This window comes from Delphinapterus leucas, chromosome X, assembly GCF_059928025.1.
Source record: "Delphinapterus leucas isolate spDelLeu-1000000601 "Yukka" chromosome X, BTC_Dleu_Yukka2, whole genome shotgun sequence".
Taxonomy (NCBI): Eukaryota; Metazoa; Chordata; class Mammalia; order Artiodactyla; family Monodontidae; genus Delphinapterus; species Delphinapterus leucas.
The window spans coordinates 20595708-20619837 of NC_143150.1; the positions used below are offsets into that span (position 1 = coordinate 20595708).

General features: G+C 40.4%; 1 protein-coding gene across 6 annotated transcripts in view; it reads left to right on the forward strand.

Moving 5' to 3' along the window:
* Positions 1 to 24130, forward strand: part of ENOX2 (ecto-NOX disulfide-thiol exchanger 2) — a 284287-nt gene that overhangs the window by 206663 nt on the left and 53494 nt on the right. For all 6 annotated transcript variants that reach the window (XM_022563943.2, XM_022563944.2, XM_022563936.2 and 3 more), the window contains 2 exons: positions 4221 to 4355; positions 17781 to 17936. In XM_022563943.2, the coding sequence (XP_022419651.1) occupies positions 4259 to 4355; positions 17781 to 17936 (253 nt within the window). In that variant the 5' untranslated portion in view covers positions 4221 to 4258. The remainder of the gene's footprint in view (positions 1 to 4220; positions 4356 to 17780; positions 17937 to 24130) is intronic.

Below are 24130 nucleotides of genomic sequence, written 5' to 3' on the forward strand. Positions count from 1 at the left end.
ACATTGTAAATTCTTAATCTTTGATCTCAAAATTCTTTATTGAGAATAATTCCTAATTCTCTTATATATTTCCCATGCCTGCAGAGCCAGTGAGTAGCCAGACTGTTGCAAAAAATTATTTTTAGCATTGGGGACCAGTCCTTCTAAACCTGTTTCCTCTAAGAGTCATTCTCCAGCCAGCAGAGAAAATCAAAGTGCATACTCAGTAACGTCCTAAAGGTCCCTTCCAGCTATAACATTCTCTAAAACTTGTCTCCCTAGTTGGGGATTGGGAGTCAAGATGAACCTAATAATCATTATATAAACTCTTGACCCAAAGGATATTTGATGCCCCATGTTTGTTTTCTTGATAATATTTACAAGAGGCTATTTCTAGCCTTCTTGTATGCGTTCTCAGAGACCACTGAAAACTGGGTGTGAGGACTAGAGCTCCTACAGACGGAGAAATCACCAGTTCTGAAATGTGACTTCTGACTGCGGTAACAAATGCTTAGGGCCATCAATCACTCTGTGTGTGTGGGGGGGGGTTTATGGAGGGGGAGCATAGGCAATTTCGCAGTATAGGAGAATAATAAAAACTAATATTTCAGAAATAATGTTTTTGGCCATTTGCATTTTCTTGTAATGACCAATCAGTGACCAAAATAGCACTTGTATAAATAACCCAGCCAAGGATCATCCCTCATATTGCCAGGTTGGAAGGATGTGATGGACGGATGTTAGCAAGCTACTATTAGAATAGAGTTGCCTTTGGGGGTGTAATTGGCAGGAGTGCATACTGGGAGGTAGGAGGAAAGCAATGGAAAGTTTTTTTTTAATGGCTATCAGTAGTCAGAGGGAAATTTACCAAAATAAAAGGCTTTTTGTGCTCAGATGACTTACGACTATATCTCTCCCAACTGTGCAATATATACATGCACATGCATGTATAACCTGCTTCAACGTCTTTGCTTATGTCATCCCTGCTCTGGAATGTCTTACCCCCTCTTCCTTACCTATTTAATAACTACCTATAATTCAAGACATACGCTATAGAAATATGGCCCATTCTTTCAAATCCTGTCTTCTCCACAAAGCCTCATTCCTTAAACTTCAATAACATTCCTAGTCTATACTCTGAGTCTTTCATTGTTTCCTAATTGTTTATTTGGAGATACTAAAGCATGGTGCCTAAAAGTACACATCCTGTGTGTCCTTGGACTATATATGTAACCCTTCAAAGCCTCTCATCTATTAAATGGAGATATAAAGAGTCCCTATCTCATAGGGTTGTTTTGAAAGTTAAATGAAAATAATGTATGCCAAGAGCTTTACCTAGCATATGGCAAATGTTCAATAGTTAGTGGTAGTAATGGATGGAGGTGGTGAGAGTAGTGATAATAATCATCATGACCATCATCATCGGTCTCTTCAGTTAGATTGTATAACCTTTGAAGGCAGGGACTATGTCTCCTATCTGCTTGTACTCTGCTATCCTAACCCCCCAAATACTCAATTGGTTAAATTGATGTTTGTTGATCATGTGTCCAACTCAAAAGTACTGCCTCAAAGATATGAAATTCCATCAGGAATATAATTTTTCCTTTTCATTGCTACTATGGAAACCCCTTTTGGATGTTTTTTCTTGGTTTGCATGCATGAGTAGTTTGGATGAAAGCTGCTGAAGTAATCATATGCAACTAGACTATGAGAAGAATGGGAAACATCTTAATCATCCCAAGCTCCTGTGGTGTGTACACTTGAAAAAAAAAAACTCGGAAAACTATAAAATTCTGATGAAAAAAAAGCCAAAGAAGAACTAAATAAATAGATATTTCATGTTCATGGATAGGAAGACTCGATATTGTCAAGATGTCAGTTTTTCCCAACTTGATTCAATCAAAGTCCAAGCAAGTTATTTTGTGGATATAAAAAAAAAAAAACTGATTCTAAACTTTACGGAGAGGCAAAAGACCCAGAGTAGCCAACACAATATTGAAGAAGAAGAACAAAGTTGGAAGGCTGATGCCTCCCAACTTGAAGACTGACTGTAAAGCTATAGTAATCAAGACAGTGTGGTACTGGTGAAAGAATAGACAAATAGATCAATGGAACAGAAGAGAGAGCCCATAAATAGACCCACATAATTAGAGTCAACAGATCTTTGACGAAGTAGCAAAGGCAATACAATGGAGCAAAGATAGTCTCTTCAACAAATGTGCTGGAACAACTGGACAACCACATGCAAAAAAATGAATCTAGACACAGATTTTATACCCATCAAAAAATTAGCTCAGGGCTTCCCTGGTGGCGCAGTGGTTGAGAGTCCACCTGCCGATGCAGGGGACACGGGTTCGTGCCCCAGTCTGGGAAGATCCCACATGCCGCGGAGCGGCTGGGCCCGTGGGCCGTGGCCGCTGAGCCTGCGCGTCCGGAGCTTGTGCGCTGCAACGGGAGAGGCCACGGCAGTGAGAGGCCCACATACCACCAAAAAAAAAAAATTAGCTCAAAATGGATCATAGACCTAAATGTGAAATACAAAACTGTAAAACTCCTAAAAGACAACATAAGAGAAAACCTAGATGACTTTGGATATGGCAATAACTTTTTAAATATAACACCAAAGTTATGATCCATGAAAGAAAATATTGGTAAACTAGACTTCATTAAAATTAAAAAACTTTGTGAAAGACAATGTCAAGAGAATGAGAAGACAAGACATAGACTTGAAGAAAATATTTACAAAATACACATCTGATAAAGGACTGTTATCTAAAATACACAGAGAACTCTTAAAACTCAATAGTAAAACAAACAACCTGATTGAAAAATGGGCCAGTGACTAATAGACACCTCACCAAAGAAGATATATGGATGGTAAATAAGCATATGAGAAGATGCTCCACATCATATGTCATCAGGGCAATGCAAATTAAAACAACAATGAAATACCACTACAAACCTATTAGAATGACCAAAATCCAGAACACTGACAACACTAAATACTGGTGAGGATGTGGATCAACAGGAGCTCTCATTTACTGGAGGTGGGAATGCAAACTGGTGCAGCCACTTTGGAAGCCAGGTTGACAGCTTCTTACAAAACTAAATATGCTCTTACCATACAATCCAGTGATTGCAGTCCTTGGTATTTACCCAGAGGAACTGAAAACTTATGTTCACACAAAACGTGCACAGAAATGTTTATAGCAGTTTTATTCATAATTGCCAAAACTTTGAAGTAACCACAATGTCCTTCAGTACGTGAAAAGATAAAGTGTGGTATATCCAGACAATGGAGTATTATTCAGCAAAAAAAAAAAAAAAGGAATGAGCTATGGAGCCATGAAAAGACATGGAGGAAACTTAAATGTATATGACTAAGTGAAAAAAGCCGATCTGAAAAGGCTGCATACTGTATGATTCCAACTATATGACATTCTAGAAAAGGCAAAACTATGGAGACAGTAAAAGATCAGTGGTTGCTGGGGTTGGGGAGGGGAGAAGGATGAATAAGTAGAGCACAAAGGAATTTTAGGGCAGTGAAAATACTCTGTATGATACTACAATGATGGATACATGTCACTATACATTTTTCAAAACCTGTAGAATGTAAAACACCAAAGTGAAACCTAATGTAAACTATGGCTTTTCGATGATTATGATGCATCAGTGTAGGTTCATCAGTTGTAACAAATGAACCACTCTGGTGAGAGATGTTGATAATAGGGGAGGCTATGCATGTGGGGGGGGGTGGGTGTATATGTGAAATCTCTGTACTTTCCCCTCAATTTTGCTGTGAACCTAGAACTACTCTAAAAAATAGTTTTCATTGACTTTAAAACAAGGAGAAAGGAAGGAAGGAAGGAAGGAAGGAAGGAAGGAAGGAAGGAAGGAAGGAAGGAAGGAAAGGAGGGAGGGAGGAAAGAAGGGAGGGAGGGAGGGAGGAAAGAAAGAAAGAAGGGAGGGAGGGAGGGAGGGGAGTGGGGTGAGAGAGAGAGGGAGAGAGAGAAAGAAAGAAACACTAAAATGCCATCTGGTAAAGGGCTTTCAAATTCTATAACTTCCTGCCAGTTCGAGCTGTATTGTTTTAACCCTTGTAAAGAGCTGAAATTAAGGCTGTGTCCACCACTTGTCCATCAGTCCATTTCTGTAAAGAGTTGCCAGAGTTTACATTGATAAGTGAACTAGATACTGAAACCTTAATACAACAAATTATTTTGCTTGTCATTTCTTCTTAGCTGATAATAGTAGAACTCTGAATGTGGATTCCACTGCAATGACACTACCCATGTCTGATCCAACTGCATGGGCCACAGCAATGAATAATCTTGGAATGGCACCGCTGGGAATTGCCGGACAACCAATTTTACCTGGTATGCTATTTTTAATCACCTCACAAGTGTTTCTTTTTACTGACCATATGGACATAAATATAACAGTATGACACAACTTATTTTGAAGTTGACATTTATCAGATTCTGCCTAGAGTGTGCATTTTTGTAATATGAGCTTTATAGGCTGGGTGGCCTGTAGTTACTAGTATAGTCCCTATTGCACTATGGGCAAGCTGGGGGTATATCTGATGCAGGATATGGTCACTGAATATTTAACTCATTGCAATAAAAGTACAGCAGGATTTGGCAAAGAATTACAAAGTTTGTCTAATTTTATACATTTCTTAGAGGAAGCAAATAAACATGGAGCTAGAATGAGAACTGACTTAGATATCCCAAAAACCTTAGGTTCCTAGAGGGAAGGACAGGAGATAGCGGGGAACATCCCAAAGACTATTGTTAACATTGAATAACTGTTCATATTTTTTAGAACAAAGTAACCTGTAAGAGAATGGGCATGGTATACTAACTCCATCTCCACTAAAGATAAAATCAGAAGAAAAATGCCATGTCATCTGAAGGGCTTAGTTTAGACACAGAAAAGCTTCCTGGACTATCAGAGCCATTAACCATAAAAATAGGTTTGTGAATGTGCCTTGGGCAACTCAAATTTTTTATCGCTCTGCATATGACCTTAAATGACCATGAAAGTATTGTGAGTATTGATTTGGGGGGTTACAAAGAAATTTTAGCAAGTAGGCAAATTTGCAAATATAAAATCATGAATAATGATATAAATGTTATAAAATAATTATAAATTTGATCAAAAAATGGGTTTATGAAGACATTAGGGAATTGCCATATCAGGAAGCCTGGGGTGCTTTTTAAACATCCTAAACATTAATCTCCCAGATTCACTTGTTATCCTACTTAAAAGCATGACAGGACCAAGACAATCTAGGCCAATCTAGGACCTTGCTACTCGAGTGTGGTCTGCATAACCTGGGAGCTGTTAAGAATCCCAGAATCTCAGGCCACAGCCCAGACCTACTGAATCAAAGCTGCATTTTAACATGATCCCCATGTGATTCATAAGCACATTAAAGTTGAGAAACAGATCTAGAGTGATGCCACTTAGGGTTGTTGTGAGAATTAAATTGTGCTTAGTAAAATTCCTGGCACATAGTTAGTGCTCAAAAATGTTGGCTATTAAAATACTTTAAAAATCATTATTAATATATTTCTCATAAACATTTCCAAAGGGCGTAATTTTTTTATTTCATTTTTCTTCATTATTTTATTATAATAGAATTTAAACTAAAATCTTATATATTATTTTATAGCTTTATATAGAGTGGTCCTGAATCACAATCACAATCACTCTAGACTATCTCTTATAGTCTAGAGTGACTAGATTATCTGATTTGGCTTAAATATTACCAATTTATGGAAGACTGAACCATATGGGTATATGTCCCAGAAAAAATCTTGAGGCCAGACCTACTCTGTTACTAAGAGGACTAAATGTTAGCTTAGATTATTTGTAAATTACCACATTTAAACATAACTCTATGCTCACAAAGTAATCTTCAGTGCTTTGCCACCCATCTATAATGTGGAACCAAAAAAGGCCTAACATTGGGAGTAAAAAATCATCCAGGCCATCGTTACAGGCCCAAAGCTGTGCTAGGGTCAATATCAGGCCTAGAAAATTGGGGTAGGTTTTCATAACAGTAGCTCAGAGGGCTATTTCTGCAGAGACAGTACCTTGCTTAGTACAGGCCTCAAAGACAAACTGCTCAGGCTAAATCCTGGCTCTGCCACTTGCTAGCTATGTGACCTTGAGCAAGTTACTTGACCTATCTGTACCTCAGTTTTCTCATCTGTGAAATGGGGATGGTTATAGTACCTACCTCATAGGATTGCTGTGAATGTTAAATAATATACTTAGCACAATGCTTGGTATATAATAAGCACTCAGTGAAGGTTAACTGGTGCCATTATTATTGCTATTAGTCATATTACATGTTATTTAAGATAAAGGAAATACTAACATACTTCCTTCAAATAGCTGCTAAGCTGCCATTTAGACTGAAAGTACTTGGGTACTAGGCAGCCAGTGTCAGCGCTAATCACATCCACCCCAACTAGACATTTGAAACCTCAAGAGTGATTTTAATTTCTACTTCAAGCCCCTTTGCCTCCCTCTTGTTTTCTTAAGGACTATGAAGAAATGGCTTCTCATGGTCCCCTTCAACCTTGTGACTCAGGGATCATTTAGCTATGCTCCAAGGAAAGTTACTTGGGTTTTTGGAAACCTGGTCTTAGAAATACTGATATTTAGTTCTCTTAAAAATAATAATAAATTTAAAAATAAAAAAAATACTCCTCCCCGATAAAAAAGGGCTTCCCTGGTGGTGCAGTGGTTGGGAGTCCACCTGCCGATGTAGGGGACACGGGTTCGTGCCCCGGTCCGGGAAGATCCCACGTGCCGCGGAGCGGCTGGGCCCGTGAGCCATGGCCGCTGAGCCTGCGCGTCTGGAGCCTGTGCTCCGCGGGAAAGGCCACAACAGTGAGAGGCCCGCGTACCGCAAAAAAAAAAAAAAAAAAAAAAAAAAGTATACAGGGCAATAGCACTAGGCTGAGACATACTTTGTAAAGCTATGTGTAAAATCACTTCAGTTGTATATGAAATGATTTTTCTCCTCTCCATATTATTTTAGGGAAGCAATTTACTCATCAGATTAGAACGTGGGTTCTGGATATAGACTGCCTGGGTTCAAATAAATCCCTGCTCTGACATTAAGTAGCTGTGTAACCTTTGGCAATTTACTTAACCTCTCTATGCCTCAGTTTCTTCATCTGTAAAACAGAGATAATAATAGCACCTATGACATAGCATTGTTATGAGGATTAATGAGTTAATACATGTAAAGTCTTAGAATGATGCCTGACTCACAGTAATTCCTCAGTGAACTCAGCTATGATTATTATTATTTCAAGTTCACATCTGATATATGGCTCACAAAAAGTTGAATTATGGCTTATTTCTATTCTTAACAACAATGAAGTATAATGAATGCAGGGACAAATTTTTCCCTGGAGAAGAACTGGACAATGGCAGGTGAAGAGAACAGTGTGTGTCTGACAATGCTGGTGACTGCTCCCTGTAATTCTGGTGGGGGGTGTCCAGAGAAGCAGAAAGTTGGCTCCACACGCCAATGCTGCTTACCCTTCTTCTTGCTAGAGTCTGGGAAACAGGGGGCCTGCCACCTTTTTATGTAATGTTTTAACTGAATGGGATAAAACATCCCCCTAATCCTCTTCCTACTGCCCCAAATTCCTTAAAATGGAAAAGGAAGCAAAGGAGCCACATGAAACTCTTTCCTGAGGTCACCCATTGATGGCTTAGTAATTTAGCTACTTTTCTGCCCCTTAGAAGGTTTCCTTCTTAGCCGGCAGAGTTTTTCTTTGTCCTGTCTCATCTGGCCTATCTGTGACAACAGAAAAGGCTTTTGGCATTGATGAAAAACAAATGATACATAAGCTTCCTTGACTTCCCCCAGAGAGCTCAAATCCATACTGTCATGGATGCTGAATCTCTTAGACACATACTTGTCATCTGGGCAGTGTCTAGCTTATTATATTCCTTGAGCATGGAGCAGAAACTGGCCATCTCTGGGGTTTGGTGTAGAGCTCCCTTTCATCTAACATGGTGTTTTTTGTACAGCTGCTGTTCAATAAAGTTAATCCACAGTGATGGCAGATTTGAAGGTCCCCTCTGGCCAGCACCTGTCTTTCCCGAAAGATTATTTGCTTCTCCAAGCTCGTCAAATAAGACTAATGTTAGTTTTCACATGAAGGGAGGCACCAAAAAGAGTCAGGCCGCCTTTGGAGCATTGTTCTGCCCATCATCCCAGATGAATCCAAGAATGGACCGATTAAAGGGTACTCAGTGAATACTGTGTGCTGCTTCCTTTACTTTCCCCTAAATTAAAATATCCTTAGCATCCAAGTGTGGAGCCTGTGAAGTCCCAAAGAAGAAGTGTCCCTCATTATGGTGTCTCCACTGTATTGACTATGCCTCCTCCATAATGAGAGATGTTGGAAAATATGACTCATGGCCCTTATTCCCAGAGCAAGACGCTGCCCATCTATGAGAATTGTCATTCTTAAGGAGGCAGTTCTCACTGGATGCAGCAGGCAAAGTCTGATGAGAACAGAAAGAAAGAATGAAGATGTGTGACACATGATAGGCCACTGTTCTTCAAGCTCCTCAAGGAGGCCCAGACTTGGGTTTCTATTATTTTAATATCTTCCACAAATAGAATATGCTTTCAGTGGCAGATAATGTTGAGATCCTGAGAAAGGAGAGCACTGTTCATCATCATGGTGGACACTTCACCAAGAGCCGATAATATATAAACCACTGTACCAAATAGAACTAATGTCTCTCCAAATCAAGCTTGAATCCTACCAAGTGATGGGACTCTCAAGATTCCCCCATGGAAACTATTATGAAGAGTCCAGTAGAGTGAGATGGTTTATTTATTCATTCATACAAGGAATATTTACTGAGGCCTGCTGTAAGCAAGATACTGCGAGGAGCCCTGGGGATAAATCAGTGAACAAAAAAGAGAAAGATTCCTTCCCTCATAGTGACTAGAGTATTTTTAGAACCCCCATATTTTATCCCTAATAAAACCTGTTCTCATTCGAGCTGCCTCTTGACCCTCAACAACTCAAAGACTTCCTAAACATTTTGTTCCTTTGTGCTTTTATTCACCCATCCATGAATTTAAATATATTGAGCTAGGTCAAGGGGATACCAAATGGGCCTTCAAGCTCAGAATCCAGTGGCAGAGGCAGCAAAGTCCATATCACTACACTACAGTGTAGCAAGTGTCATAGTAGATACATGTAGAAAAGTATTGTTTTAGCCAGGGTAGGATGGAAGGGGTGCTAGGTGGGTAGTGGTGATCAGGGAAGGTTGACAGAAGTGGCAACATTTGAGCTCAGTGTCCAGGGATATATAAGAAAGTGTCAGATGGAAAAAAGGAACTAAGAACAGCCTAAACAGAGGAAGTGGTACACCAACGACCGGAAGGTATGCAAGACTATACAGTGTGGGGAAAATGGTTAAATACTGAGCTGGTTTACATCACCCCATTCCACAAAATATTTGAGGCAGCTTATAAGAAAGATTACAGTAAAAGAAAAAAATTACAAGTAAAATAAACCATCATCTGGGAAAATATAAATGAGAATAGAAGGGGAAGCCCCGGTAGGGAGGTTAATTAGAATTGAGATATGTAGGTCATAGGATCCCACCCAGTTTCTAAAGGTGAACTGCACTTGTGACCAGGTAGCCAAAACAAAAAGGGAAACCTGATCAGTTATATAATTTGCATTTTCCCTGAAGAGAAAATATACCAGTCCTCAGGAGAAGTCAAACTTTTCATGGCCCTTAACACTTGTGTGTGTTTGACACTTTAGCTCTGAAAGACTTTTTTCATAGGGATCTTCATACATAAGGGTGCACACTAAGTGAGGTAGTTGAGTCATCTCCAAACACTGGGCTGGAGCCCAGGACCAGTTGATATTGCTTTCTGTCATCCACTGCAAAATGTAGAAACTAAGAATATAGTGAATTTTTCATGAAGCTAAATTTGCTCAATTGAAAGGACTGTTCTTTATTTGGAGATTATAGATTTCCTGTATTTTTGGTTTTGAAATGTTCTGTCTTTTATGAATTGCATGAATGGTATGTGGTTAATTTTTGTTACTTTTTTCCATGTCTTTTCTTAGCAAATTAAGAGGTTGGCAACCTTAAATATATATATGTATATATATATTTCTTATTCATCTCTAAAATCCAGAAATCTAGGAACCAAAGATGTAGTGTGAAATGTCCTCCCTAATGCCTTTCCAAAGGTGTTCACAGAATCCCTAGATGAGAGTCAGGGGCATGACCCTGAATCTGTCAAATGTTCTAACAAGGCAAGAACACAAAGAACAAAATAGGGAGGAATAGGGGGAAGGTGGACTAGATATATAGATATTTGCAAAAACTTATACTAATGAAATAAAGCTTCATTGGTTGGAATTTGGGATCAAAGTTGATATTTATTAGGGAGAGTCTTTATGAGCTGAAATTATGCCACATAACCCACCCAAGCCCAGCTTGCTGCCTCGTTTGTCATTGTACATGAACCAGGCCCTACCCCAACTTTCCAACTGACCTGAAACAAGGGTTTTGATGATCTTCTGGAGAAGCAAGACAGATTTTGGTAGAATTTGAGAGTCATTGTGCAAAAATTTAGAAACTTGTGTTCTATTTCCAAGAGGGCTTGTGGTAAGTCCAAGGTCATCTCACAGCTCAGCCAAGCTCTCCTTAGAAATCTGTGTTCCCTCTTCAGGTTGGCTGCCTGAAAAGTCTTTTCAAGATCTGTGTAGAGAGGAGGCAGCCAGGACTGTAGTGAGTTAAAATTTCTCAATACCCAGGCATAATTCTTAATTTTCCAATGAATTTTGTAGGAACTCTAAAGAAATAGCAATAATGTACCAGAAATGTATACCTGAATTAGAATCATAATTTTCTATAAAATAGCTTAATTATGCATATATAATTAGATCCTATTTGGAACATTTATTTTAGACTAATCCATAGTTGCATTTCAATGGTTTTACTGTGAATACAAACTACCTCCTGGTGATCAAGGGTCTCTGGAATACCTAAAAGATTGGAAATGCCTTTAATGGACCTGGGCGGGGGACTTGGATGGGGAGAAGTCACTAAGTGTAAGCAGAGGCTTTCTGAGGGTATGACGAGGACTCCAGCCGGCCAGAACCAGGTCCAGTTCTGAAAAGGCAAGCAGGATAGTAAATATGTCAGCTCCTATATCTGCCTATCTCCAGTTCATACATTGCCACAATTCCAACTTCTCCTGTGAGTCAAAGTTGAGACTTCAGATTTAGAACAGAGGGCTCTAAATTATCTAATGCTGTGACAACACATATATTGAATATCTCAACAGGAAGTTCTGGCTGTAGAGATAAGCAATCCTATGGTAGCCTTTTGGACAGGAACATTTGAAGGACTCTACAGGTTGAGTAGGTAGATAACAGAGCTTAGTCTGACAAGAAGTATCTTTTTTTCCTGTGGACCCATGGACTTTGTGAGAAGCAGAGTAGAGTAATGATTGAGAGCATAACTAGTAAAAGCCACGTACTGTGTGGCCTTACTGTGTTATCTCTGTAAGCTTCAATTTCCTCATCTGTAAAGTAGGGAATAATAATATTGGTCATTCCTTAGGATTGTTCTGAAGTTTAAATGAGATGATATGTATAAAACCTGAAAATTCATATACACCTGATCAGTGGGCAGTAGTATTATGGACAGCATCCTCTTCCCCTGCCACAAAAGTAGATGTTGCTGTCTATAGGAAGAAAGCCATCGTGAACTGGCCTGCCAGAAAATATCAAGGGTTGAACCATAAAATTGGCATATGTGGTGTCTTTGTCAGGCATTAAAGATGGGCAGCCTCTAAGGTTTCTAGTGTTTTGTAGACATCTGTAGTCTTTGTACATCTGGTAGTGTGTTGTCATCTGGCATTGTTCCAACTGGTCCTTCTACACAGCAATAGTACAGTGACAACTATTGCTCAAAGACAGTGGCTGTGGGGCCCTGCTGGATCCCAAAGCACCTTTTCAATAACCGGAAAAATAATGTCAGTCTAGTTAGGTGCTTAGTGTACTTTCTATTTTAATTACTTGAAAATAGCTAACTCTATTAACCAATCACACCCCACTCTTCAGACGTGCTGCATATTCTGCTTACCTATTGCTGTATGACAAACACATTATAACTTAGTGGCTTAAGACACATGACTTTATTATATTTTAAGATTTTTCTGGATAAAGAGTTTAAGCAGGACTCAAATGGGCAATCCACCTGTTCCACATGGTATCAACTGGGATGCCTCAGCTGTGGTGGGATAGTCTGGAGGTTCCAATACAATTTTATTCATACTCATGGCACCTTGGCAGGGACAGATAAAACACCGGGCTCAGCTGTATCCCTCCCTTTCCATTTACACTAAGGCCCTCTCCACATGGTCTCTCCAGCATGGTAGTCAGACATGTTACATTGTGACTAAAGCTCCCATAGCAAGTGTTCCCAGAGACAAGTGGAAATTTTATCTCTCTTAAGGCTGGCCCTGAAAACAGGCACAACATCCCTTCTGCTGTATTCTATTGGTCAAAGTGGTTCTAGAGCCCATCCAGATCCTCAAGGGGATGGGGCATAGACCTCACCTCTTGACAGGAGGGGAAACAAAGAATTCGTATCCACCTTTAATCCACCACACTTGCAAAAAAGAATTATATAGAAGCATTTTGTTATTCGTCTGCCATGTTTTTCAGCATACCTGTTTCACCTTATACCTGTAATTAAATTAATTCATTAAAACAATTGCCATACTACATTGACAGGCAGTGCAGTGGTTAAAAGCATTAGAGTTAAACTAACCTGGATTTGAATCCTAGGTCTTGCCTAGGTTATTGGCTGTGGAATCTTGGGCAAGTAACTAAACCCTTCTGAGCCCCAGTTTCTTTATCTATAAAATGAAGGATAATAACAGTACCTAGCCCACTGGTCTTTTGGAATGAGATTATATAAAATGCTTAAGCACAGTCCCTAGCACAATGGAAGCACCCAATAAACAATTATAGTGATGATAATAATAATTGATGATAAAGCATTATAATTGTTTGCATGGCTGTTCCCAAACTGTACTCTGAAGTCGAGGATTTTATCTTATTCCTTCAACCCCAACACCTGCAGAGGGGCTGGCATCAAAATACGGAAGGACATACAAATGGTTAGACATATGGATGACTGGACAAATGACATTTTCCTCCATTGTAGCTCCCTGGCTCAGATGTATACAGAGAATGGAGGATGATAATATTGCTAGATAACTACTCTATGTTGAGTTAAGTGCAAGTTGCTAGGCAGCAGGAAGACTTAAGGCTACACTGAAACATTACTTAAAATCATATAATAGAGATGTAATAGAGCTGCAACTCAGAGGAGCAAGGTGGCGCAACTGAAAAACAGCATTTGCAGCATTTCCAGTAAGCTGGGAGTTTGGAATGTACGTGAATCAAAAGACGGAATACAAACCAACATCTTATGACATTTCCATCAATGGCAGTGCCAAGAGTAAAGAAGGCAGTAGGGAAAAGGCGTTAGAAGAAGAGATGGTGGTAAAAGCAAAACAGAACAGGATATTTATTGTGAAATGACTTTAGGGGAATACCCTGGCCTTTTCCACAACCCTTTTTAAAAATATTTATTTACTGGGGCTTCCCTGGCGGCGCAGTGGTTGAGAGTCCGCCTGCCGATGCAGGGGATGCGGGTTCGTGCCCCGGTCCGGGAGGATCCCACATGCCGCGGAGCGGCTGGGCCCGTGAGCCATGGCCGCTGAGCCTGCGCGTCCGGAGCCTGTGCTCCGGCAACGGGAGAGGCCACAACAGTGAGAGGCCCATGTACCGCAAAAATAATAATAATAATAATATATATATATTTATGTATTTATCCCTTTATTTAGGATCTTTTTTGTTTTTTATATATATATTTATGTATTTATGTATTTATTTAGGATCTTTTCTTTTTGTTATTTATTTATTTATTTATGTATTTATCTATTTATTTAGGACCTTTTTTTTTTTTTTTGCGGTACACGGGCCTCTCACTGTTGTGGCCTCTCCCGTTGCCGGAGCACAGGCTCCGGACGTGCAGGCTCAGCGGCCATGGCTCAACGGGCCCAGCCGCTCCGCGGCATGTGGGATCCTCCCGGACCGGTGCACGAACCCGCGTCCCCTGCATCGGCAGGCGGACCCTCAACCACTGCGCCACCAGGGAAGCCCCGGATCTTTTTTTTTAGTTGCGGCATGCGGACTTCTTAGTTGCAGCATGCAATCTCTTAGTTGCGGCATGTGGACTTCTTAGTCGCAGCGTGCATGTGGGCTCTAGTTCCCCAACCAGGGATCAAACCCTGGCCCCCTGCATTGGGAGCATGGAGTCTTACCCACTGGGCCACCAGTGAAGTCCCTCAACAACCCTTTTATAAAATGATTTCAAATCTCCTTCAGAAGTTTAAATTCCTAACATAAGTGGTAATACTATGTACATGTTGGCTGTACTCTTCAAGCCAGAATAGGGCCTGAAAAAGGGAGAGAATTTCTCTGGTGTTCTATTCCCAGTGTATTTTAGTGTTGGACTTCTTTGATTTTTTTCAGATTCTGCAATACTTGTATAAGGCCCATGATTTCAAATGGTTATTTTCTTGGTTGGTATTGGAAATTCAAGTCTACTTTGGTTTTAATGGTTGAAGATAAACAAAAGAAATAATCAATGTGATAGGAGCCCTTGAAATGTCATGTACAATGTACATCCTGCCCTCTAGCAAGCCCTGCTAGGCAGTGTAGCCTATGGAACTCTTGGCATATTGAATGCAAAGAAGAAAGGGAGTTTATCTACTCTGGCTTTAGCCATATGTCATGAATACACTTGCTTTTAAATGAATTTCATAAAATATTAATGTAATCATACCAAACAGCACAGTGGTGAGTACATCAGTCAGGAGTTATATTTATCCTGTGTATTTGTTTTTTGTTTGTCTCCATTTATTAGTAGACAGTACATGGAGGCAGGCATTTCTTTCTCAGTCGAAGTGGCAGAACTTGTTTAATGAACTGATGTTTCTGTAATCTGTGGTAAGGTAGAGTTGTGAGTGACAGAACTATATGAATAACAATGAGGAGGCAGGCAGAACAATAAAAGGAAGACAAACATTTCAGTGGGGGGGGAAATAGATGGGATTGTTTAGTTGGCACACAATCTAATCTGATCTTTTCCTACTGAAAATTAACAGTTTGTAAATGGGGGAGATAATGTTAACAATTTTTCCAAAATCTTATACACAAGGAATCAAATTTTCCAAAGACATAAATGGCATTCTTAACCACAGTGCTCTCATTCTACAGCATAGGAACACAGAGTGTCAGGGCTCCTAAGTTCTCCAAGATGGAAAAAAAGACCTGGACGCCCTGTCCCCCTGCACAGAGCCTGACATATAGGAAGCTATCACAAATGTTTGTGGGATGTGGAAGTGAATGCCTGAATAAGTGAATATATTAGTGTGTGGACGCATGTTTTGAATGGAAGGAAGGAAACTTACCTATCAGGACCACCATGTATCATGCCAGAGGTTTTCATATCTGTTCTGTCCTTTCATCCTTTGAGCTAAATGTCATTATTTATCCCTACTTTTACCAAAAAGGAGATGGAGGCACACAGATATTAAGAAACATCCCTCAAGGTCATAAAACTAGCATGTGGAGGAGAGTAGAGAGATGAGAGTCACAGGGAGGAAGGCAAGGAGTGTGTGTGTGTGTGTGTGCACGCACAGGCATGTGTGAATACTTGCATGTTGGGTGAGATAACATATGAGGGCTAAAAGTAAATTTGTTTTCAGAAAAATAAAATTTCCTCTTAGAAGAAAATTCTTTCTTCCTAAACATGTTCAAGGTTTTGGCATCTCAGCATGACAGGCATGTGGGAGGATGCGGAATGCCCTAGCTCTCTTGGACTGGCTTGCAATGGGAGGTGCTTATGGGCCACCCACCTGCCTATCTGCCCAGTCACAAGACTCCCTCCTTCTGGGCCTATCATACTTGAAGTCCTGCTTCTGTATGAACCACAGGTTCTTCCCACTGTTTAGATACACCTCCTTCAACATCTTAGAGAACCACCCAGGGGGGTCAGAGCCACCTTGAGGACATACTTAAAGGCACTGTCCCTTGGGCCTGAGTGGTGAGCAGGGTAAAGTCTGGGGGAGTAGGACCTGCTACTGCTACCATGACTACCCCTACATTATCAGAACTCCTTATGCAATATTTTCTTTGTTTGCAATACACTGTGCATTCTATAACAGAGGGCAGGGGTGAGAGGTTCTCTCAAAGAACATGCATTTTGTTATAGAGACAAAATTTAAACAATGAAATCAGTACCGCCTTTAGACCCAGGTAAGCGGGGCCCCTGCCGTGGGCCCTCACATCAGGGGACCCCGAGCTTTGGAATGACTGTCCAGATATTTTCTAAGTCCCTCTCCAGAGCTGAGGACTGGCCAGGTAGATAGTGCCATTGGGGTAGGTGCCCCAAGTCCAGAGCAGCTCCTCTGTGGGTCTTGATGGCAAGAAGCAGCTTTCTCAACATTTTCTAGGTTCCCCTCCAGTGCCTGGGATTCACAAAGGCCTGCAGTGTCATCTAAGCAAGGAGCCCCAATCTCAAATTGAACCTATGTGGACCTCAGTCCCCATTTCTCCCTTTGAGGCACTCTTCAATCCTTTACCCGACATGTAGACTCAAGTAAATGCCCCCAAGAAGCTTCAGAACTGTGCCTGTGGAGTCGTCCCAGAGTCTTGGTTCCAGGAGAGTATCCTGGCAAGTAAATCACTCCGGCTATATGGTATGGTATTTCTTTCATGGTATCGAATGGGCTACCAGAATAGTATTGATGCTGATTTGTGGTGAATCAATTGTGTATCTAGACAAGCCCCACAAAATATGTTTGGGGAGCTCCCACACATCTAGAAGCACCCCTGAATGAAACAAAAGATGATGCAAAATAAAATTCCGTGGCTACGGGTGTAGAACAGTTTTTAGATAAAGAGATAAGAATGAACCAGTATTATCTGGAAAGGTGGGACTTTAAGCCAGGCCTTGAAGCATGGGGAGAATTTGGGGAGGCTTGAATGACTCCAGGCAGGCAGGGAGAACAACAGGAACAAAGGCACAGAAAATAGTTATTTATTGAGCATTTTTGTGCTATGCATTATGCTAGGCACATTTCATTCATCATTTTGTTTATTCCTCATAGCTCCCTATAAAAGTAGGCGGAATTAACCCCGGTTTGCAAATGACGAAACGGAGGTTCAAAAGATTCATCCTGCTAATCAAATGGTAGAACTAGGACCCAGGTCTTCCTGAACCCCAAAACTGTATGCTCTTAACACCACGCTATACTGCAAAAAGACAGGAAGTGTTACAAGGGACAGCAAGAAGCCTTGTCTGAATGGAGCAGAGGGTGTGTGTTGGAAAGTAGTGGAAGGAAAGATCAATGGACAAGGCGCGGTCATATTACAAAGGGCCTTGGATGTCAAAATGAGAGGTAGAGACAAACAGGCACTGGGCAAACAAAAACAAACAGGCCTAGCCCAAAACAAAAATGCAAAATTACGATATTTAAGACCTGGTAATGCTAATAACATGTTTTCTTAAATATTTTGTCTCTGTCTTAGAAAGACCTTTGGTTTGAAGCTTATAAGGTAGCATTCTGCCTCTACTTGATCTTGCCTGGTGTAATTTATTGTTCTCTCTTTCCTCTCCTTTTTAAGACTTTGATCCTGCTCTTGGAATGATGACTGGAATTCCACCAATAACTCCAATGATGCCTGGCCTGGGAATAGTACCTCCTCCAATTCCACCAGATATGCCAGTAGTAAAAGAGATCATACACTGTAAAAGCTGCACACTCTTCCCTCCAAATCCAAGTAATATTCTGCTTTCTCTCCACACAAGTCACAATGTTTTGGTGTCTCAGTCCCTTGGTTATTTGTTTTTGTGTTAAGAATGCTGTCAGGGCAATTAGTGCCTGTAAAGTGGTGGCTTCTGGGAAGGAAACTGGCTTTGGAATTGAATTCAAAATATAAGACTCCTGACACAGCTTAAAGTAAACTAGTGTTCTAGTTCCTTTTTAGAACTTGAATTTTGTTGAAAGGGGGCTCAGGTTATTTGGGTGGGGAAAACACTAACGGATAAGCCTCCCTTAGTTCTCTGCTGAGAGCGTGGCAAAAGTGCCATTTTTGTTAACAGCCCCAAGACTTTGTAAAGGTGAATGGAAAGAGCAAGTGCTATGGGAAGAGTAGGAATTTGGTATGTTGACTTATCTTCTCCAGAGCCCACCAACTGTGTCTGATGAAGCCTTGATTATAAACCCCAGTACTTACTCCTGCCTGTCTCTGGTATATTTGCTTGCACTCAGTGGCCTCTCAGCAATAAGGTCATGTGATTTAGGGACTCTCACAGTCTCTTTATGCACCCATCTGATCTGCTTTTGTCTTGTTTCTTCATTAGAAAGTATCTTTACCATCAATTCCTTCCCCTTTCTCCCACCTAACATTTCATCCAGGTCCTTGTCACCTCTCCAGCCCAACTCCAAGCTTGCCGTCTCCCAAACACTTCCATGTGGAAGGTACTGAAATTAAAACGGTAGTTAATCTTTCATCGTTCTAATGCATTTCCAATAAAGTATTAGGGGCTAAATCCAATGGATACTTTTTAGTCCTTAAATTACTTTATTTCTCTACTATATTTAGAACTAGTGACCCCTTCGTCCTTCTTGAAACATTAGGTCATTTGAAGGTGTTAGAATGACCACCAGAGAGATTATATAGATCAAGAAGGAGGATGACCAAGCAGGGCACCCTAAGGAATTCTAACATTTCAAAATTTAAGAGAGAAAGGGGAATTTGCATTTCTATACACCCCTTAGCAGCAAAAGTCCTTAAAGCACTTAATCTTTACTGTTTCCAGTTCTTCTCCTCTTCTCTCCTAAATCTTCTTCATTTGGGCTTTTGCCCCACCCCTCTATCAAAATGCTTGCTTAAGAACACTAATGTCTATAGCACTAATAAAGTTAGTTAGACAAGTATTCTCATTCATACCTGGAAACCAGTCTTTTATAAGGACCATGACAATTATATTTACATAATATGCTTTTAAAATATTTGATAAATTGATAGACAATAATGATACCACATTATAATATGTATTTATTTTATGTTACTAGTTGCTATAAACTTTCTCATACCTTTAAAAAAAAAAAGAACACTAATGACCTCACAATACTAAATCCAGTGGTCAATTCTCACTTCTCTTCGTAACTGACCTAACAGCCATGTATGACACAGTTGATTACTCCTTACTCACTGATATACTTTTTCACTTGGCTTCCAGGATACCACACTATTGGTTTTCCTTCTCACACTGGTCATTCCTTCTCAGTCTCCTTTGCTGATAACCTTCTGTTCTCGCTGACTTCTTACCATTGGAGAGCCCCATGACTCAATCCTTGGACCTCTTCTCTGTACTCATACCGTTGATATGCTCATCCAATCTCATGGCTGAAAAAAAGTATGCCAGTGATACTCTAAATTATATATTTAGCTCAGAGCTTGTCTCTGAACCCCAAACTCATATCCTACTGCTTATTTGATATCTCCACTTACCTGTCAAAGAGACATCTCAAGTTTAATATGTTCAGAACAAAACCCCTAATATTTACCCCCAAACCTTCTCCACTAGTATCCTTCTCCATCTCAGATAATGGCAACTGCATCCTTTCAATTACTCAGCCAAAACTTAAGGGTAATCCTTACCTACTCTCTTTCCCTCACACGCCATATTTAATCTGTTAGAAAACTCTGTCAGGTCTACCTTAAAATATATAACTAGAATTCTACTATTTTCATGATAATTACTGCTATGACCCAGTTTATGCCCCCATAATACATTTTCTGAACTATTGCAATAGCCTTCTAATTGGTCTTCCTCTTTCACCCTTGCCCCCTACAATGTATTCTCAAGAGAGCAGGCAGAGTGATCCTTTTTAAAACCTAAGTCAGACTATGTCCCTCCTCTATTCAAAACCCTTTAATGGCTCCCTGTTTTACTCAAAATAAAGGCCAAAGTCTGTTTAATGGCACAGAAAGACTTTTTTTTTAAACATCTTTATTGGAGTATAATTGCTTTACAATGGTGTGTTAGTTTCTGCTTTATAACAAAGTGAATCAGTTATATATATACATATATCCCCATATCTCTTCCCTCTTGCATCTCCCTCCCTCCCACCCTCCCTATCCCACCCTTCTAGGTGGTCACAAAGCACCGAGCTGATCTCCCTGTGCTATGCGGCTGCTTCCCACTAGCTATCTATTTCACATTTGGTAGTGTATATATGTCCATGCCACTTTCTCACTTTGTCCCAGCTTACCCTTCCCTCTCCTCGTATCCACAAGTCCATTCTCTAGTAGGTCTGCGTCTTTATTCCTGTCTTGAATGGCACAGAAAGACCTTTAATGGCAAAGAAGGTCCTCCCTCTCTCACATTATCTCTTTGACTTTGTCTCTTACCACTCTCCTTTCCATCACACATTGTTCCTGTTACACTGACCTCCATGCTGTTCTGTGAACACACCAGGCACTCTTCCATCATAGGGCATTTGTATTGGCTCTTTCCTCTGCCTAGAATACTCTTCTCCTAAATATCTGCATGGCTAACTCACCTCCCTCCTTCAAGTCTTTGCTCAAATGTCTCCTCTTCAGTAACCCTGACAACCTATTTAAAAGTTCAGCCCTCCCTGCCGCACTCCCAGCCCTACTTACCCTCTCTATTTTTCACTTAATACTTATTACCTTTTAACTAACTATGCAATTTATAGAATGTAAACTCCACAAAAGCAGGAAGTTTTGTCTGTTTTGTTCACTGATATATCCCCAGCACTGAGAAAAGTATCTGATATATATAGTACGTGTTCAATAAATATCTCTTGAGTGATGGAGGGATGGATGGATGAATACAAAAGGAGAAGTCAGAGGTCTAGAAATCAAACCAAGAGAGCATGAGGTAATTACACCACATGCTGACAACTTCTAAATCTATTTTTTCAGTCCATGGCTCTCTTCTGAGCTTCAGACACATATAGCCAACTGAGCACTAGACTTTTCCAGGTGTATCTACATCAAATGTGCAAAAAACAGCATTATAGTATAGTGAACAAACTACTAGATTAAAAGTCGAGAGAATTGTGTTTTACCCCCAGCTCTGTCACCAACTACCTGAGGGATCTTGGGTTAGTTGCATGACCTCCCCAGGTCTCAGTTTCCTTGTCTGTAAAGTGAGGCTATTGGGTTAGATTACCCTAGATACCTCCAAGGTTTCATCCAGTTCTAAAAATATGATTCTTGATATTAAAAATGTAGTTACCACAATAATTATTCACCTAGGCAAAAGCCCCTCAAAATGTATTAGGAAAAGCAAGAGCAAATTGGCAGGTGGCCCGTAGAGCTTTGTGCCTTCAGTGGAACAGGCAGTATGGTATAATAATTAAGAGCCCCAACGTGACATAGGCCTGGTTTCATATCCCAGATCTCCACACTAAATAGCCATGAAATCCTGGGTAAGTAACTTAACCTCTCTGATCTAGACTAGGCAAAATCAGTTCTGGTCTAAAAATTCAACAGATCAAACTAGACTGGAGCTGACTGTGCACCAGTCTCCTAAAGATAAATGGTGAATTGTCCTAGGAGCAACATCCTCTGATTCCTAGGAGTCAGAGATATGGCAAAAGAAAGCTCCCTGGAACACAGGTACTTTTTTTCACAGGGTGGCTATCAGAGATTTACTGCATTCCCAATTAACAGTCCTCAGTTGGTGGTATAAGAAGAGGACAGCACCCTCTCTGCAGAGAACTCAATTCTGTCAAGATTTTTCACTTCAGCTGATAGACCTTCTGTATGGAGAGGTTGCGTTTTTCATCTACTGTGAAATACCAGTGAACATGGAATAAATGGTGGAATATCATCTGCCATCTGTGTGCAGGCATGTAGGAAAGCACCCAGGAGCCAGAAAAAGAGCAATCATTTCATTTTACCATCCCAAAACAGGCTGAACTCATTTTGGCTCCTAGGGCTGGGTTCTATAAAGAAAATTAGAGACAATGGATAAATTGAGAATTAATAAAGATTCGCTGGCCTTCTGATTACTTCCAATCAGTTGGGATTACATTAAGATATATCTGACCCCTGCTGATTGTCTAGGGGACCTTCAATCTTGGGCTTTCTGATAAAATCAACTCAAAGATTTTGCAGTATGCAAATTCTGGCAAACCAGTTGAGTGATCTGTGATGCTCCTTTGAAAAGCAAGATGCAAGTGGTTTATTGGGCCTCTATGCTGCTCCCTGCCTCACTTCTCAAAGATGAGCAGTGACTTTGATCTTAATGCTGATTGCCCCAACACAGTTCCCCAGAGTGGGTGCTTAGTTGTAATTAGAATTGCTAGAAGCCCCTCCTTTTCCATTACCAGAGATTAGAGTGCTTTATACTCCCAGTTATCTTGCATCTTTTTACATGGAAGTTTCTTCTTCTCCATCCGGAGTGGTGATTGGGGTGTTACAGGAGCTTAGCACATTACCTGATTAATAGGATTAACTCCTATGGAGTTACCATTGCTATGCCCATATCACTGTATTTTGGTGGGATTAGAAAATCGGGCCCAGGCAACAAAGTACTTTGAGCTGTTAATTAAAGAACAAGTGCTATCCATTAAGGAAGACAGTACAGCCCATTGCCTTGCTGGTGGCATACACCTAAATCTCAGCAAATGCTACATTTACCCAAGGAAAATAAATAAATCCCCAGCATTCTTGACACTACTCTTAGTGGCTTTTATGCGCCTTTACTTAGCAGTCACCACAGAATAATCACAGCATCTAAATAGGGTGATGCTTTCATCAAGGGAAAGAGCCTTGATATTGTCAGTATTACATATAACTATAGCAGTAACCAGACATTCCTTAGAGTCTCTCAACGGACCTAAAGGTAAACCTAGGCTAACTGAAATAATATAAAAAGGTGATTATTTGCTTCATAAAAAGATTCTTTATCGAATTCATTTAAATAGTAAACTTCAGAAGGGTTCTAAGGCAGGATTTTATTCTGAAGCCTTAGATTTGAAAACATGGCTCTAACTAAATAGATGTTGTTAAAAATTCTTTACCTAATATAGTCAGTGGCCGGGTTGTGTTCTATAGTGAAAATCATATGTGTCTTCACAGCTGTAGATTCTGAAACTGAGCAGGACACCACGGGCCCTACAGGGTACAAAAGGCCCTCCATGTCCCCTGTTTCTTGTTTGTAGGAAAAGATTTTTGTCTTCTAGGTCTTCCCTGAGTGCCAAAGAGCAGGCACAAGCAGTTACTAATTGGAGAAGTGAAGGAATACAGAAACAAAGGAAAAGCAGTAAGCAAGATAGCTTGAACAATAATTCAACAATAAAACAGAGTCCTAGTTACTCTGCAAGGAATATGCCCCAGACTGGTTGGAACCAGAAGGTTTATGATTAAGATTCCTGAAACACCACCCTGTTACCTCACTACCAACCAGTCAGAAGAAAGTCATACACCCTGCAACCCTCACCCCAAATGCTGCCTTTAAAAACCCTTCCATGAAAGCCATCAGGGAGTTCAGGTCTTTTGAGCATGAACTGCCCATTCTCCTTGCTTGGTGCCTGCAATAAATGCTGTACTTTCCTTCAGCACAACCTGATTTTGGTAGATTGGTTTTACTGCTGGGAGGGTGGGGTGTGAAGCAGACCCAAGTTCAGTTCTGTAACAGTTTCTCTACCAATAAGAGTGATTCCTTCCCAAACCCAGCCTTATCTAAAGATCTGGATAAAGCAAGGAGCTGAGGGTTTAGAAATCCAGGTCTTAGCTATCACTCCACTCTGGACTTGTAGTAGGATTTTAGAAAGCCTCAGAGTGGTAATTAGGAAACCTGAGTTCTATAATAGTAAATAATAATAACACTATAATAACTACGATTTATTGGGAACCTATCAAGTGCTAGGCATTATGCCACATGCAATATAGGCAGTAGATTATCAATTATCCTACAATAACCCTTGTAA